Here is a 16,032-nt window from a genome sequence, read left to right on the forward strand (position 1 = left end):
GCATTCCCCGAAATTTTTTCCCTTTTTACTTTTCTTTCACATAATACTTGGACTTAAATATGTTTTCTTTGTAATAAATGTTTCTCGTATGTGGAACTCCTGCAGATTCAGGCGATATCCAAAGACGAGTATCTCCACGATGAACTCCAGAAGAAGACAGAGGAATTGGAAGCTCTTCAGATGGTATGAGTTGGTATTTCTTTATAGGGAGTATGCACATATCTGGTCCACTGCCATCGCCATAAAACGGCCCCAGTGTCGTCGGTTGCATCCTTCATATAACTGCACTCTTGTTGATTTTTTTTAATGTTGCCGGGGCATCTACAACTGTAGAAGCTTTACAAGCACGTTCAGATTGCTGCTCTTGTGAATGTGCGATCATTTCGCCTACTTTCGTAGTTTTGTCTAGGTAGACGTAGTGCAGTTTCTAAAGCGTAAATTTTCGGTCTGGAAGTGCCAATATTAACTCACAGGTACAACAAAAGGAAATAATGAAAAACTCTTGTCAGTTCGGGATCTTTTAGGTTTCAAAAAATGTCTATGTGTGCTCTATTGAACACTCTTCTAATATTTACTCTCTACTTTTAAATCTGCCAAACGTTAGCTGTAGGCAGTTAAACATAAATTTGACGCAGCCTAGTAATCTCATAGGGCAAGTTGGTTAATGGTCTGAAATAGATGCTCAACACTCACTAGATAGAAAGGACGGCCACAACTCCGCACATATAACTGTTTATACACTTAGCGTCCGGTGAACATATAAACAAACAGGGAGAGGGCAGAAAGGAGGACCCTCACATGCTCACAAACAGAAGCAAGCAGAAAACTACTGGCTACAGAAAAATGGTGTCTGAGGACAACTCCAAGAAAACTTTTTTGTTGCTCAAAATCGAAGTTGTGTTAATACATTTACCTCCACATCTATAAACTTTGGTTATCTGTTTCTGCTGTGCTCATATGGGGGCCTGATTTTATGTCCTTTCCCTCTTTGTTCATATATTCACCTGACGCTATGAACAAACAGTAGAAGGTGCGCAGTTATCAAGTCCTTCTGCCGTCTGAGCTGTCGGTGTTGCGCATTTTTGAGATTAAATGTAAGGAACAAAAATAACAAATATTTTTATTTAACGAACCCATGCAGCGTTTGTATGTACCTTATGGGGTTAATACAGTAAGCTCCCTGTTACTGATGAATACTCGGATGAAATCAACTGTGACTGAGCTGACATTATGCGCTGTGTATAAACGCTCTTCTTGGAGTTATTTTATTTGGTATGCTATTTGGGTTTATTATTTTCGTTTTAGATATGTTTGGACAGATTAACCATGCTAGGATATTTTAGCGCACGTATAATGAGGTAAATATGCCTGTTTTTTTTTTCCTGTTTGTCTCCAAGAGAATGCACTTTATACCTGGTTACCATGCTACAAGTGCGCCCACTCAAATACCGGACTGCTAATCTCAGTAACACCGCATGGGTGTCTGGTGATGAAGAGACAGGTGCTCATGTCGCGGATAACGCTCATCGCGAACTTTTGAACAGCGCCATGAAAGATACTGCAGCCTACGCAGTTTGTGACCAGCCAGTCGGCAACCGTTTGTATATTCCATATCCACCAACAGTTCCTGGGGAATCAGTGGCATGGCCAGTTGTAGCCATTTTCGGCGCATGTTGACTGCCTTGTACGAGTATATGAGGAAACGTGTAAAGTGTTTTGGCGTTTAATGTTTTCATGAAACTCCTTGATGCAAGGAGGCCAGCTTAACTAGCATTTGACTCTCAGTTTATTTCGGCACTTTTAATAACGACGAGCGGCTTGAAAGCGGCGTTGAAACCTCCGACATCATCTCTCATTGTTGTCTTCCTTTTATTTAATAATTTGTGTCCCTCGTAATGAAACATTTAACATAAGTTTGTTGATGCTTTCAGTTATATCGAACTATTGTGCATATATACCTGTTTGCTGTAAACAAGTTTGGCTGTAGTAATATACCCATAATGTCTTAACATGAGAAGTTTGGCTACTTCGAAAGTACTCATGATAAACGAACGTGAAAAGACGAACACAGCAGAGGTGTTGTCCTCTCTGCTGTGTTCGTCTTTTTGCGCTCTTTTACCATGTGCGCCCATAATGTGACCGGGAGAATTTGCGGCACTTAACCACAGTTGTAGCTCGTTGTTTCAAACTTGCTCACTTCAAAACTTCTGGTTCATTTGAACTGACAATAAAATCTCTTCCAATTCATCCGAATTATTAAAGCTGCCTTGATTTCAAACACGCTATAGTTTTAACATAGCCTTCGTAGCCTTTTGAACAATTTCAACAGTAGAACTTGGTTCACCGGCCACTGGTGTAGCTTGAGATCATCTTTGTTATCACTTTACAAAGATTTGAACTTTTTTCCAGTGCAGCGATGAACTCTATAAATAACTCTTCATAGGATTCATTCAACCACAGTGAAACAGATTTTCTTTCCTTTTTAAACATCATTGAGCAAAGCTTGAATGTATCTTTATATCCACACCTGTTCTTTCAGAGACATTCATTTCTCTGCCTACGGTACTCATGTCGTGGATCACGCTCATCGCGAACTTTTGAACAGCACCATGAAAGATACTGCAGCCTACGCAGTTTGTGACCAGCTAGTCGGCAACCGTTTGTATATTCCATATCCACCAACAGTTCCTGGGGAATCAGTGACATGGCCAGTTGTAGCCATTAGGGTTAATACAAAATGCTCATTCACATGTTGTGCATGAGAGGCTGCGATCAACAGATTCATTCCCACAGAATACCTTCTAATGCTCTGCGTGCTTCCAGGAGCTTGGAAAGTTTAGAAGTGGCCGCAAGATGTTCTTCGAGGACCTCTCTGCCAAGAAGCCAAAGAGGCGACCTCTCAAGGTGATAAAAATAGCACTTTATCTATTTAAGGGTGGGACTGTGCAGTATAACTAAGCTCCACAGTTTTAGTTGTGGACGTAGCACCAAAAGCTAAATGTTTGCAAAAAAAAAAAGGCTAGAACAATTATCGCCAGTAGCTGGAAAATCAACTTTAAACATCTGCCCTGACTTCTAAGCCTCGGAAAGGCACCCCATCAAGACGTTTAGCAGTGTGGCAGTGATATCTGACACAATTATTGCGTTGCTCCATGACACAGCGTATCCTCAAAGTGTATATGGATTAATGTAATGCCAAAATGCCGCATTACAAACTGCGCTTGCACCTGTTAGGGAGTGCATAATTTAGGAAGGGCGGGTAGGTTACTGAAACGATTACATAAATATTGTGAAACGTCGGTAAAGAAAATAACGGCCATTGTAGCCGGGAAAGGGTCAGCAGTCTGAGCTTTGCTCGTGTTGCTATGTTGTAACATGAAACTTTGACACAAATTTATGTCTAGTCATGGTGAGATGATTTCCAAAAGTGTTCCTGTAATGTACAGCAATACAATCGAATACTGTCATTTGCGCACAAAGTGACTGACAGCGATATCTTCATATTCCTACATTGGCTGAGATGTTGGGGAGGATTGTCATTCAGTTTTTGACAGCGGTGATTGGCTGCTTTTACAGAGAAAGACCGTAAATGTACCGGTCCTAACCTTTGACGACCTGGAGACGAGCACAGAGAGTGAGCTCGATGATACCCTTGAGACGCAGACGGAATGGCGCCCTTCTATCGAGTACAACACGATTGGGGTGAGTTTTAGGCCTGTCGTTTTCAGGTCAGCTACTATGCGGTGGTGTTTTTTGCAATTTGATATAGTAGGCGCGTGCTCATGTTACTATTAAAGCAGTATGCTGTAGGGATTTGTCGGCGCCTCAAAAGAAAGCTGCTCTTAAGCAAACTGTTTGCAAACCTTCTGTCGGTCGTGGTGTAAATGGTTTTCTCTGAATTACCTTTTTTCACCGCGGCCCATAGAAGCTGCTTTCGTGCACGAAATAAGCAGCTCCTTCCTGCCTTGCGGCATTTGCAAATAGTTTAGGTACTGCAAGCCTATTATCCAATTCATTCAGTCGTTGTTTTTACAAAAACAGGCATAACATTTTATAATTCTTTGACTACTTCTCTATTTGGTTGGTTTTTTCTTCTCGGCATTTTTATCTCACCAGTGCAAACCAGTTTCACCTCTTTTAATTTTCAATTCTGTATATTTGCTGTCTACTTATCATATGTACCATGCTGATTTTGAAGAAATTGTACTGTGATAGTCATCGCCATCGACATGCACCTGTGCGTTGTGCGACGAAGAAGAAGTACGCTGGGCTCGCCGTTGCAAGGTCCTGTCCTCACAGCTCTCCATCTGAGCGTCAATAAACGCCCTATTACAATTGGCGGAGGTGCCGGAAACGATCCCACCCAAACTGGAACTGCGAAGCCGTACACTACCCTCTACGACCGCCATGCAAGACACTTCGACGCAGCCGGCCGTTCCACCCACGATCATGTGTGCTGGCGTCGTGCGCCAGCGTGACCCTTGCCTGTTCAGCGGCACGGCCGATCAAGATGTCGACGACTGGCTGTCATCCTATGAAAGAGTAAGCACCTACAACAAGTGGGATGACTCATACAAGCTCAGTAACGTCATATTCTATCTGACGGACGTGGCGAACCTCTGGTTTCGCAACCATGAGGCTGACCTGTCATCTTGGTCGACATTTAAAAAGAATTTCGCGGAAGTGTTCGGCCGCCCGGCAGTGCGTAAGCTTCGTGCCGAACAACGTTTACACGATCGTGTTCAGCGCGCTGATGAGACCTTTACCAGCTACATAGAAGACGTCGTTGATCTCTGCAAACGAGTCGACCCGGCCATGCCGGAAGCAAACAAAATCCGCTACATCCTCGAGGGCATTTCTGAGGACGCCTTCCAGATGCTGGTAGCGAAAGATCCCACCAGCGTTAGTGAACTCGTGAAGCTTTGCCAGAGCTACGACGAGCTCCGCAAGCGGCGCGCTTCTAGGCGCCGCTCCAGTGTGTGCGACGAAGGCGTATCCGCATTAGCCCTGGGTGGTTCGCCAACTTCTGAAGGGAGCCCGCTGAATCAAAAGATCAAAGATTTTATTCGTGAAGAGGTCGCACGTCAAATCTCACTCCTTCCCCATTTTCAAGACTCGGGCCGCCTCGTTCCTGAACTGGCTCCATCTTTGGCCCCTGCTATACGCCGTGTCGTGCAAGAACACGTCGCTGATGCCTTGCCGCCCAACCCCGTGGTGCCGCCTGTGACGGCACCTCTCACGTATGCCCAAGTAACGGCTAGGCCACCACCTTCGCCCACGTCTGGCTCCTATGTGCAGGTCCCTGCCTACCGTTCACCGCCGCATGCTGAGCCTTCGTTTCAAGCCCCACCCTCAAGGTTCCGCCCACATCCTATGAAACCTTGGCGTACTACGGACAACCTTCCGATTTGCTATGCCTGCGGTCGGCCGGGCCATGTTGCGCGCCTTTGTCGCCAGCGCCTCCAACCTTCACAGCCTGACATTCGATTTTACCCGTACGATACCGACTCACGCTCGCAAATGATTCCGCCCGGTTCTCAATTTGTCCCACAAGATCGCCAAACCTATACCACTCGTCGATCACATTCTCCTCGGCGCCGATCGCTTTCTCCAATGCTGCGACGTTCTACCAGCACCGTTGAGGGAAACTAACAGTCGCAGTTCCGGGGGCAAGAACTGCGCTTGTTTCGAATTCCTCAAGTCCTCCATGCCGTCCCGCTAATGTTATCAAAGTTTCTGTAGAAGGCGCCACAGTTCTCGCTCTCGTCGATACCGGTGCAGCCGTCTCCGTCATCAGTGAAGCGCTCTGCCGTCGAATTCGCAAAGTGACCACTCCGATTTCCGACTTTTCGCTCCGCACCGCCTCATCACAGCACATTCACCCCTCCGCATCTTGCACAGCCCGTGTGCTCATTCAAGACGTCTTGTACCCCATCGAGTTTATTGTTCTGCCGAACTGCTCGCATGATATCATCCTCGGATACGATTTTCTATCGACTCATCAAGCCGTTATTGACTGTGCTCGTGCACAAATTGCCTTCGCCCCCCTCTGTGATGCCCCCTTCTGTGATACCCCTCCCCGCACTGCAAAACTTCTCGTCGCCCATGACACCGACATTCCTCCGTTCTCTGCTGCCCTCGTACCACTGTCTTGTGAGTGGGTAACTCCTTTGACTGCGATTTTTACACCTTCCGAAGCCACCTCCCGTCATCCCTGCCTCCTTTTTCCGTTCGCTGTTCTCGAAATTCAAGACGGCAAGAGTGCACTTTACGCCTCGAACCCATTTTCTTCCCCAGCAGTCCTGCTCCGTGGCGAATGCATTGGACGTCTTGAAGAGCTTGATCCCAGTCATATCACCACTCTTGCTGACTCAACCCCCTCCTTCGACGTTAGTCTGTGCTCTTGCGATGTTGCGACCGCTTCGACGCCCTCCGACGTTTTCCAACATGCTATTGATGCTGATCTTCCACTTCCGCAACGTGATCACCTTGTCGCCCTCTTGCAGAACTTCGCTTCTTCATTCGACTTTCCTCAAACTGACTTGGGCCGCACGTCTGTCGTAGAGCACACCATCGACACCGGTAAAACTGCACCTTTGCGCCAGCGCCCCTATCGCGTGTCGGCTTCGGAGCGCCAAGTAATTGCTGATCATGTGGACGACATGCTCCGTCGGGGTGTCATTCGGCCATCCCACAGTCCCTGGGCGTCTCCAGTTGTGTTGGTACCTAAGAAAGATGGCTCCTTCCGGTTTTGTGTCGACTACCGCCGGCTCAACAAGATCACGCGCAAGGACGTCTATCCTCTGCCACGCATCGATGACGCACTAGACTGCTTGCAGGGCGCCGAGTTTTTCTCCTCGTTGGATTTACGATCTGGCTACTGGCAGGTGCCAATGGCTGACGCTGACCGCTCTAAAACTGCCTTCATCACACCAGATGGATTATATGAATTCAACGTCATGCCCTTTGGGCTTTGCAACGCCCCGGCCACATTTGAACGCCTCATGGACACTGTGCTTCGTGGATTCAAGTGGCGAACCTGTCTTTGCTATCTCGATGATATCGTAGTCTTTTCTACCGATTTTCAATCCCACCTGCTCCGACTGAAGGACGTTCTCACTTGTCTCGCTACCGCCGGCCTCCAACTGAATCTGAAGAAGTGCCGCTTTGCTGCTCGCCGACTAACAATTCTAGGTCATGTCGTTTCTAAGGATGGCATTGTTCCCGATCCCACCAAACTTCGTGCAGTTGCCGAATTCCCACGCCCAAAATCACTGAAGCAGCTACGAAGTTTCATTGGCCTATGCTCCTACTTTCGCCGCTTCATCTTAAATTTCGCCTCTATTATTGCTCCTCTCATCCAGCTCCTCTCCGGTAGCTCCGACCTCTCCGCATGGACACCTGCTTGTGATGACGCCTTCAACACTTTACGCCGTCTTCTGGTTTCGCCTCCCATCCTCCGCCACTTCGACCCGAATGCGCCAACTGAGATTCACACTGACGCTAGCGGTATTGGGATAGGCGCCGTTCTCACCCAACGCAAACCTGGTATCCGAGACTATGTGGTGGCGTACGCAAGCCGCACCTTGACCAAGGCAGAGTCCAATTATTCTGTTACGGAAAGAGAATGCTTGGCCATTATTTGGGCCATCGGCAAATTCCGTCCGTATGTCTATGGCCGACCATTTTATGTGGTCACTGATCATCACGCTCTGTGCTGGCTGGCGTCCCTCAAGGACCCGTCCGGCCGCCTTGCTCGCTGGGCTCTTCGCCTCCAAGAGTATGACATTCGTGTCATATATCGCTCAGGCCTCAAGCATACTGACGCGGACGCTCTTTCGCGCTCACCGCTGCCTCCCTCTTCGTTGCCTGATGAGATCTGCGCCTACGATTTCTCTTCGCTTGCCACTATTGACATGGCCACGGAACAGCGGCGCGACCCGTGGATATCTACACTTCTGGACTTTCTTTCAAGTCACTCTCCAGGTCGTCTGTCTCGGGCGCTTGCCCGCCAAGCTCACCATTTTTCAATTCGTGACGGGCTGCTCTATCGCCGCAATTATCTTCACGACGGAAGGAAGTGGCTTTTAGTCATCCCCCGTCATCTCCGCGCCGAAATTTGTGCTGCTTTCCATACTGATCCCCAGTGCGCCCACGGCGGAGTGTTGAAAACCTACACGCGCTTGCGTCTACGCTTCTTCTGGCGTGGAATGTACCGCTTTGTCCGCCATTTTGTCCGCTCCTGCCAGTCTTGCCAACGCCGAAAAACTCCTCTCAAGTCCTCTGCTTCATTGCAGCCGTTGCCCTGTCCTGCCCGTCCGTTTGATCGTGTCGGCATAGATCTATACGGTCCCCTTCCTACAACTTCAGCTGGCAACCGCTGGATTATCGTGGCAGTGGATCATCTAACCCGCTACACTGAGACATCATCATTGCCCTCTGCTTCCGCACGCGACGTGGCTGCCTTTATTCTGAAAAACCTGGTTCTTCGCCATGGTGCCCCTCGCGAACTGCTCAGTGACCGCGGACGCGTTTTCTTATCAGACGCTCTTGAGGCTCTCCTGAAAGAATGCCGCATCATACACCGCACCGCTACCTCGTACCACCCTCAGACGAATGGACTGACAGAACGTTTTAACCGCACTCTCGGTGACATGCTGGCTATGTACGTGAACACCGACCATTCCAATTGGGACCAAGTTCTACCGTTTGTTACTTACGCATATAACACCGCGACACAGGCCACTACTGGATTCTCTCCATTCTTTCTCCTTTACGGGCGCGAGCCACCCTGTACTATGGACACACTTTTTCCCTACCGCCCTGACGTTTCCGAATCTTCCCCGCTATCCGATGCCGTCACGTACGCAGAAGAATGCCGTCAGCTCGCCCGCTCTCTCACAACAGAAAATCAGTGGCAACAAAAATACCTCCGTGATACCGGCGAAGCTTCGCCATATCTCCCGGACACACTGGTGTGGCTCTGGGTGCCCTCCACAACCCCTGGCCTTTCAAAGAAGTTTCTTGCTCGCTACCACGGGCCATATAGGGTCCTCCAGCAAACATCTGCAGTCAACTACGTAGTTGAGCCCGTCACGCCCTCTGCGGACTTGCGTCGCCGTGGTCGTGAAACAGTTCACGTGAACCGATTGAAGCCATTCTATGACCCCGCTGTGCTTTCCGCGCCATAAGTCGCCAGGATGGCTCCTTTTTTTTACCCGGGGGGAAAATGTACTGTGATAGTCATCGCCATCGACATGCACCTGTGCGTTGTGCGACGAAGAAGAAGTACGCTGGGCTCGCCGTTGCAAGGTCCTGTCCTCACAGCTCTCCATCTGAGCGTCAATAAACGCCCTATTACAAAATGAATAAAGCTCAGAGATCGCTATCACGATGGAGAGATAACACGTCATGTTTTGCCGTTGGAGTATTGTAATATTCAACCTGTTTTTCCCAATTGGCCTGCACATTTCAGCTTGAACAGGCTCGTTCCTTGCTTAGGAGCTCTTTTGAACGGGTGCTGAAGCTAATTTATTATGCTGAAAAAAAAATGAGTGGTGCTAAATGCCAGTCTGCGATTCCTCTGCTGCACCCAAAGCAGGAAATCCCAGGGAGATGAACTAAAGTGAAGTGTAAAGTCATCCGGATAGACTTTACACTTGACTGGGCTATAAAAACACATGGTTTGCTTGCAGCACCCCAGGCAACTTTATTGTGTACTGAGCTTTGACGCTTGGCAATAGCGCAATGCTATTGCAGGTGGTGATGACGAACTCCTCTTCAGTTTGCTGTCAAGAGTATGAATTTATTTGGGTTGCTTTCAGATGGGTCTGTGTGATACATTCTGTGATGTGAGGAGCATGTGTGATGTGATGGTAAAGCTTAGTCCTGCAGTGGGTGTAATTTGCCCGCAGCTGGTGATGGTCATCTGGGATTGTGAGGGGGGTAATATATTTCAGTGCGAATTTCTTGGTGATTACCACATATATTTTAGAGCAAGTTGCAGTGTTTCCCTTTCTATTTTGTATGAAAAATTGTTAACCTATTTTAGGAGCAGAAGGATTGTGCTACTGATTGTACAGGTGGCTTTAAAAATGGTTGCCAGTTGAAATCATATGCACAGTGGCACATGTTATTAGATAATACATTGGAACATTTGCTGCATTACAATTCAAAATACAATTTTCCACATAGATTTACCTTATCTGCGGATGTTATGACCTTTCAGATCAAGCGATTAAATGGTTCGTCTATTCAGCTTGCTTTTCATTAGCAAACTTTTTCAAACTGTGGAAATTTTGGTGGCTTGCCCACGGTTAACTGCTCCTAATCGACAAGCGGCTATTTGTAAAGCTGCTGCTTCAATTATTTGCATGCGTATTACAAAATCTACAAAACGATTCTGATCGGTGTCGCAGGGATACACGAGGGCCTCAGCGTGCAAGTGCCGTGGCTTGTGCCGCCCTGGACGCTGCGGGTGCTCAAGGAAGAAGAAGAGCTGCACCTCCATGTGCTCCTGCAAGGGAGATTGCTCGGTGTCTCAGCGCTTGGCACGTGGACTTCTTTTTGGGTCACTGGGATCTTTTGATTGGTCATCTAACTTTCTGTTGACAAGCACAAAGATGCTGTCAGTGCACGTTAAATAACCCCAGGTGGTCTAAATTTTCGAAGTCCTTCACTATGGCGTCTGTCATAGCCTGAGTCACATTGGGACGTTAAACCCTAAACACAAACAAAACAAAACAGAAATATATTTTATTGTATTTGTTGTTAATAATTGGCTCACTACTGCGTCATCCTGCTTTAATTGACCTAGTTGTTGACTGGAATTTTGTCCCGAGGAGGGTGATCCATATCATAAAGAATCAAAAGTATAGAGCAGTCATATTGGGCTTACTCTTGTTGCAAACGTGTGAGGGTGCTTCTTGGGCAGATGTGTATGCACCGCTCACCGCTCCAAAGTAAACCATCAGAATTTATTTGAAACAAGTTACTTACATTTCACTTTCTGATCAGAAATGTTTTTTTTTCACTAGCAAGAAGTGAGCAGTGCCTGAGAGGGTTGAATAGTAAATAAGGAAGAATTTTATTACTGTTTTTAGAGGACGCTCCAGTTTGGTCTGATAAACATGTTTTGTTAACTCTCTTTTTTGTTTCTTTTCAGGACACTGAGTCAACCACATCAGACAGTGACTTACCAGAGACTGCATAAATACATGAGTCTCTCGGGGTAAACCATTTACCTCACGGTAGAAGTTGTGTACATACGCTGTCTATATTTTATAACCCTATTAGAATTTCCGCATCTATAATGATGAGGGTTCGCGTCATTTTCAGTGGTGTCGTTTTCACCCTTGTTCGCTTTCTGGTTGGTATAAACACTGCAACCGAAGGTGGTGGCAATCGAACTCACATCCGATTTCATTGCTTCCTTCGTTGAAATGATTCGATGTCTGGGCGAAAACCACACAAGCTCCTTATACGGACCTTCATTACACATTACGCTTTCAGGTTTTAAATTTTGTTACATAGTAAGATGCACCGCGTGATGATGCACTCTTAGGATCGAGACCCGCACAGTACAATAGGAATGCATGGTCAGGTGGGGTCTCAAGTGCAGTATGGCACCTTTCAAACTTCAAAATTATAAAATCCTTAAAACCCGCCACGACAAATATTCACGACAAACACGTTGAAAACATACACTCATATCCAGCTCGCTAATTACCGCTTATAAAATATTAGTCGTCTCTTAAAGAGCAGCTAAAAGCGCGATTTCCTCCCACACTAACGAAGAGATTGGTAGCGCTGCCAGCGCATATCTTTCAACTTTTACGCCCTCGCTGCCAAATAGCGCTACCAAATAACTCAATTTACCGGCCTCCATAGTTCAACCACTTCTAAGCTTGCAAATTTCATTTGCCATCAGATTGTTAACTTTCAAGAGTGCGCATTCCACAGCAGTTTGCTCGCCGCGGCTAAGTGCCAGAAAAAAAGCCGCTCAGCCAGCAAATAGTAACTTCCTGTGACGGCATACTGCGATATCATCAAGACCAATTAAGGAAACCTTAATGAAGAAATCATCAATATGCCCGAAAACACCGTTTTATCTGGCGATTATTGATTCGTTACTCGCACTTTTTTAATTAATCTCTTGCTTTAAAAAGTGCTTTCGCTGCAGCTTCTGCGTTATTAGCAGAAACAGAAGGATGACGCATGCGGGCGCAAAGTGGAAGGACCGATGTTTGATCTCGTTATAGCTAAGCTGCAGAAGCAATAAAATATGTTCTCTCAGTCTCCTCCTCGTTGTGTTGCAATCACGCCCTAGCGATCATTAGAAATCGACGATCGCAGCTTAATCCCTTCAATCGCTCAAAGGAATTATTTATGGACAACAGACACATATGCATTGAAGAAGCAAACGACCGCCATGCTTTAAACCGAAGTGCAATCGTGCGCGCCATCACGGATGTGTTCACAATAAACCTCACGGCATGCTTTTTCGGTTTGACGATCATTTTATTTAAAGGTTTAAGAATAAAATAATGACCGGCAACTTATACTTGGACCTTTTTGTGTTCACGTTGCCTAGCGTTGCCTAACCGCAGCCGTGGCCTAGTGGTTAGAGCGCCCGTCTCGGCTGCGGGAGGTGGTCAGTTCGAAACCCACCGCCGGACACCCACCGGTAAAAATGGGTACAAGCGTCCCCCGGCCTGGTGCTCGGCTTTTACAGGGGTGTGCGTTTGGGAGAAGCTCCGTAAACACCTCTGCGCGCCCCTCCTCCGCAGTGGGCCCAAACCCAGTTTCGAACCTCGCAGCCTGCAAAGGTGGTTCTGTTTGTCTTGCAAAGGTACTTCCTTTGACCCTCACCTGAAGTGCTCCCTTAGAGCCTCAGCTGCAGCAGTCCTAAAAAAAAACAAAACGAAAAAAAAAGGGCCACATAATGGGCTGTTGCCGCGCAAGGCGGACTTATTGTCCGATGGCGGAACGAATCACTGCCACATCGGCGCAACTATTTGGGCCGTGACCCCTTTTCCCAAGCATTTCACCCCAGAAGAGCCGAGCACCAGGCCGGGGGAAAGCTGGTACCCATTTTTACCGGTGGGTGTCCGGCGGTGGGTTTCGAACTAACCACCTCCCGCAGCCGAGACGGGCGCTCTAACCACTAATACATCGGTTGCGTCCGTCGCGCCATTTTGCTACTTGGATATCGGCACAACGTAATTCCGTTTTCTGAACGGTAGGGTACAGTAGCTTCTTTCTCCTCACTAGCTGTCTCTCGGCGAGTTAAACGGCGATTGTCGCTCTGAGGTGTGTATGGACGCAACTTAAAGGAGCTAGAGGTTACACTCTCACAGAAGGCGGAAATTGACTACGGCGAAGGTAATTGCTATGGTCATAACGTCACTACCTGGCTGTGTTTCCGGCTTTTTCGCGGCTATTTATAATCAAAAGCATGACATTATACAGCCTATAAGAAAACACACACTAAGAAAGATGTAATTTACTTGGGTGTTGAGCATTAAAAAAAATGGCTGCTGCGGCGACTACCGGCATCAAGACAACGGCAGCGAGCGTGCGGTGCATGGACGCCACCGACGCCAAGGAGATTGCCATCTCTCTGGCAATATCCGCGGCCGAGTGTCGTACCATGCTCAGCGACTGGAGGTGACTACAGGCGAGTGTGCGCGCCGGCGCCCACAATCATCGGCAAGCTCCAGCTCCAAGACCGCGGCAGCATCCGCAACAAGTGGATCCCGGCTCATGCGGGCGAGTGTACATCCTCACCGAATCACAACGAGACGGTTCATTCGGCGGCGCGAGCGCTTACCTTCCGCGCCCCCGAGAGTGACCGTTCCAAGTGGTGGTTCGATACCAAGGATCGAGTCACAAGTTACCAGAAAGTTACTTGTGTTACCTCCTAGCTCGCCGGACAATGCCGCCTCACCCGGCATTCATTCAGGAGGAGGCCAGCATCCTAAGGCAAATACAGACCGGGTAACTCCTTTCCCCGGTAGTGCTACACGTACTTCACCCAGACATCTACACGAATGGTGTATCCAGTGTATGTTAAGTGGGTCGCCATGTGGCACGCCATGTGGGACTGCCAGGTTCCCGACTGAAGCTACTTTCAGGACATATCCGCCCGAACTTCAAAGTGCTGTGCAAAGTACAGGCAAGGACAGTCGACTATGCGCCGTCCAGCAGGCCCGGGGTGCGCTCGAAAAGCGCCAGCCTCACGAGCCACCACAAACCGGCAGAAATTGGGGGAGGGGGTAATATAGAGTAGGACATAACCCGAGTCTACGCTTGGCTAGCGTCAAGACCCATTAAACCGTCGTTTGCCGGCTAGTCTAAAGTTATGTAGGCGTCCGTGTGCAGTGCGACGTTAGGTCATGTTGAAGATCCCCAGGTAGTCGAAATATCCGTAGCCTTCCGCTACGGCTCCTCTTTTTCTGTTTTCACTTAAACTCCCACTTTTCTCCCTTCACTTAACGCTGTTCAGGTGTCCACAGAAGTGTGAAGATAATGCGAATTTCGGTTCCTGTGAACCAATTAAAAAAACCTCACTTGCATTCAACCCACTTCTCATCTGTTCGAGGTTCCGAACAACACATCGCCAGAATTCGAAGCGTTTTCAAGTGAGCTCGACTTTGTCAAGCCCTACGTCAGTCAAATCAACCGCCTCCTCCTCCCGGCAATGTTCCTCCTTTCCTACAGTTGGCCCATGAATCGATTCTGGGAATAATCTGCACAAAAAGCTCTTAAAGCGGCGCTACTGGAGGCCAGAACTAAATAAACAGCGAGGAATGCATAAAACACTCTCATATGCTAAGCAGTTGACAATTCGGCTAATCCCTCCTCCACTCCCCTCCAGCCAGTTCTTTAGTGGGATCGCCCCTGGCTGAAGCTAGCCATAGACAATGTGGGGACTTTGATCATACCGCCGAATTAACATATTCCGGGATGCCATTGACTTTATGATCTCTGTTTTTAGCAGGGAGGACTTTCCAGAGTCGATCGATACAGACAATGGCCCGCAATTTGTTTCGAGGCAATTGAAAGACTTCCTGAAAGAGAAAGGCATGCAGCATCTGCGGTCATCGATTAACATCAAATACTCTTATTGAAGGTTTCAACAGAGCTGTGAAGGCCCTTCGGATAGCTCACCTCAAAGGAGAACCGTTAAACAAGTTCTTCGAAATCTATGGTAGTACTGGTTCAAACCTCACTCAAATATGGGCGTGTCACCCGTAGTCCTGCTGCACGGCCGGCAACCGCACTCCAAATTCGCAGCAAAGCACCTGCTCACATAATTTCAATTTTCCACGAGGATATTATTAAAAATATCGAATTAGAAGGAATTTTTTAGTAAAAAACGAATGTCGTCTTACTGACGTAACCACAGTACCGACAGCCTATGCCAAACCATATCCCGTAGGCGCATTGGAGCAGACGACGCTCTCAGCGAGTTAAATGGCGATTGTTGCTGAAAGACGTCCCTGAACACAGCCTAAAGGTAACATACACTCACTGAATGCAGGAAATGATTACTGATAAGGTAACTGCTTAGTGTAACCGTTGTCATACCTATTGTTATTTAAAGGTGTCTTTGAACGCAACCTAAAGGTAAAATACACTCACTACACTCAATACGGTGAAAGCAGTTGCAAAAAAAAAAAACATTCAGACAAAACATTACAACACAGGAGTCGAACAGATGCTTCAGTGGCATCAGTGCAGACAGAGATGGGCCACAAAAACGACGGGAACAGTGGCCTCTAAATGCGTTCTTATTCGTTTAGACACTATATCCACTATTTGTCGCCAGGTGACGCTGCTCACAGGAATCACGCGCCAGAGCGTCGTCTGCTCGAGTGCTCCTACGGAGTATGGTTTGGTAATACGCGTCCCGGCAGGTGGAATTTGTCAGGTGATACACCTGAGCTGTGATTGCTTGGGAGTAGAGATTGTGGCTTCCTGCACAACAATAAGCTTTTATTTGAAAAACAATTTCATATATACAGGGTC

At 47.6% G+C, this 16,032-nt stretch overlaps 1 protein-coding gene across 1 annotated transcript in view; it reads left to right on the plus strand.

The window, feature by feature from the left end:
• LOC146178832 (chromosome-associated kinesin KIF4A-like) overlaps positions 1-12,560 on the plus strand; it is a 54,197-nt gene extending 41,637 nt beyond the window's left edge. Inside the window, exons 19-23 of the mRNA XM_084580048.1 lie at positions 106-183; positions 2,824-2,904; positions 3,577-3,702; positions 10,419-10,550; positions 11,165-12,560. Coding sequence (XP_084436174.1) covers positions 106-183; positions 2,824-2,904; positions 3,577-3,702; positions 10,419-10,550; positions 11,165-11,212 — 465 coding nt within the window. The 3' untranslated portion in view covers positions 11,213-12,560. The remainder of the gene's footprint in view (positions 1-105; positions 184-2,823; positions 2,905-3,576; positions 3,703-10,418; positions 10,551-11,164) is intronic.
• The last annotated feature ends 3,472 nt before the right edge of the window (positions 12,561-16,032 follow it).

This window comes from Amblyomma maculatum, chromosome 9 (assembly GCF_055883805.1).
Source record: "Amblyomma maculatum isolate TAMU_Amacu chromosome 9, ASM5588380v1, whole genome shotgun sequence".
Classification (NCBI taxonomy): Eukaryota; Metazoa; Arthropoda; class Arachnida; order Ixodida; family Ixodidae; genus Amblyomma; species Amblyomma maculatum.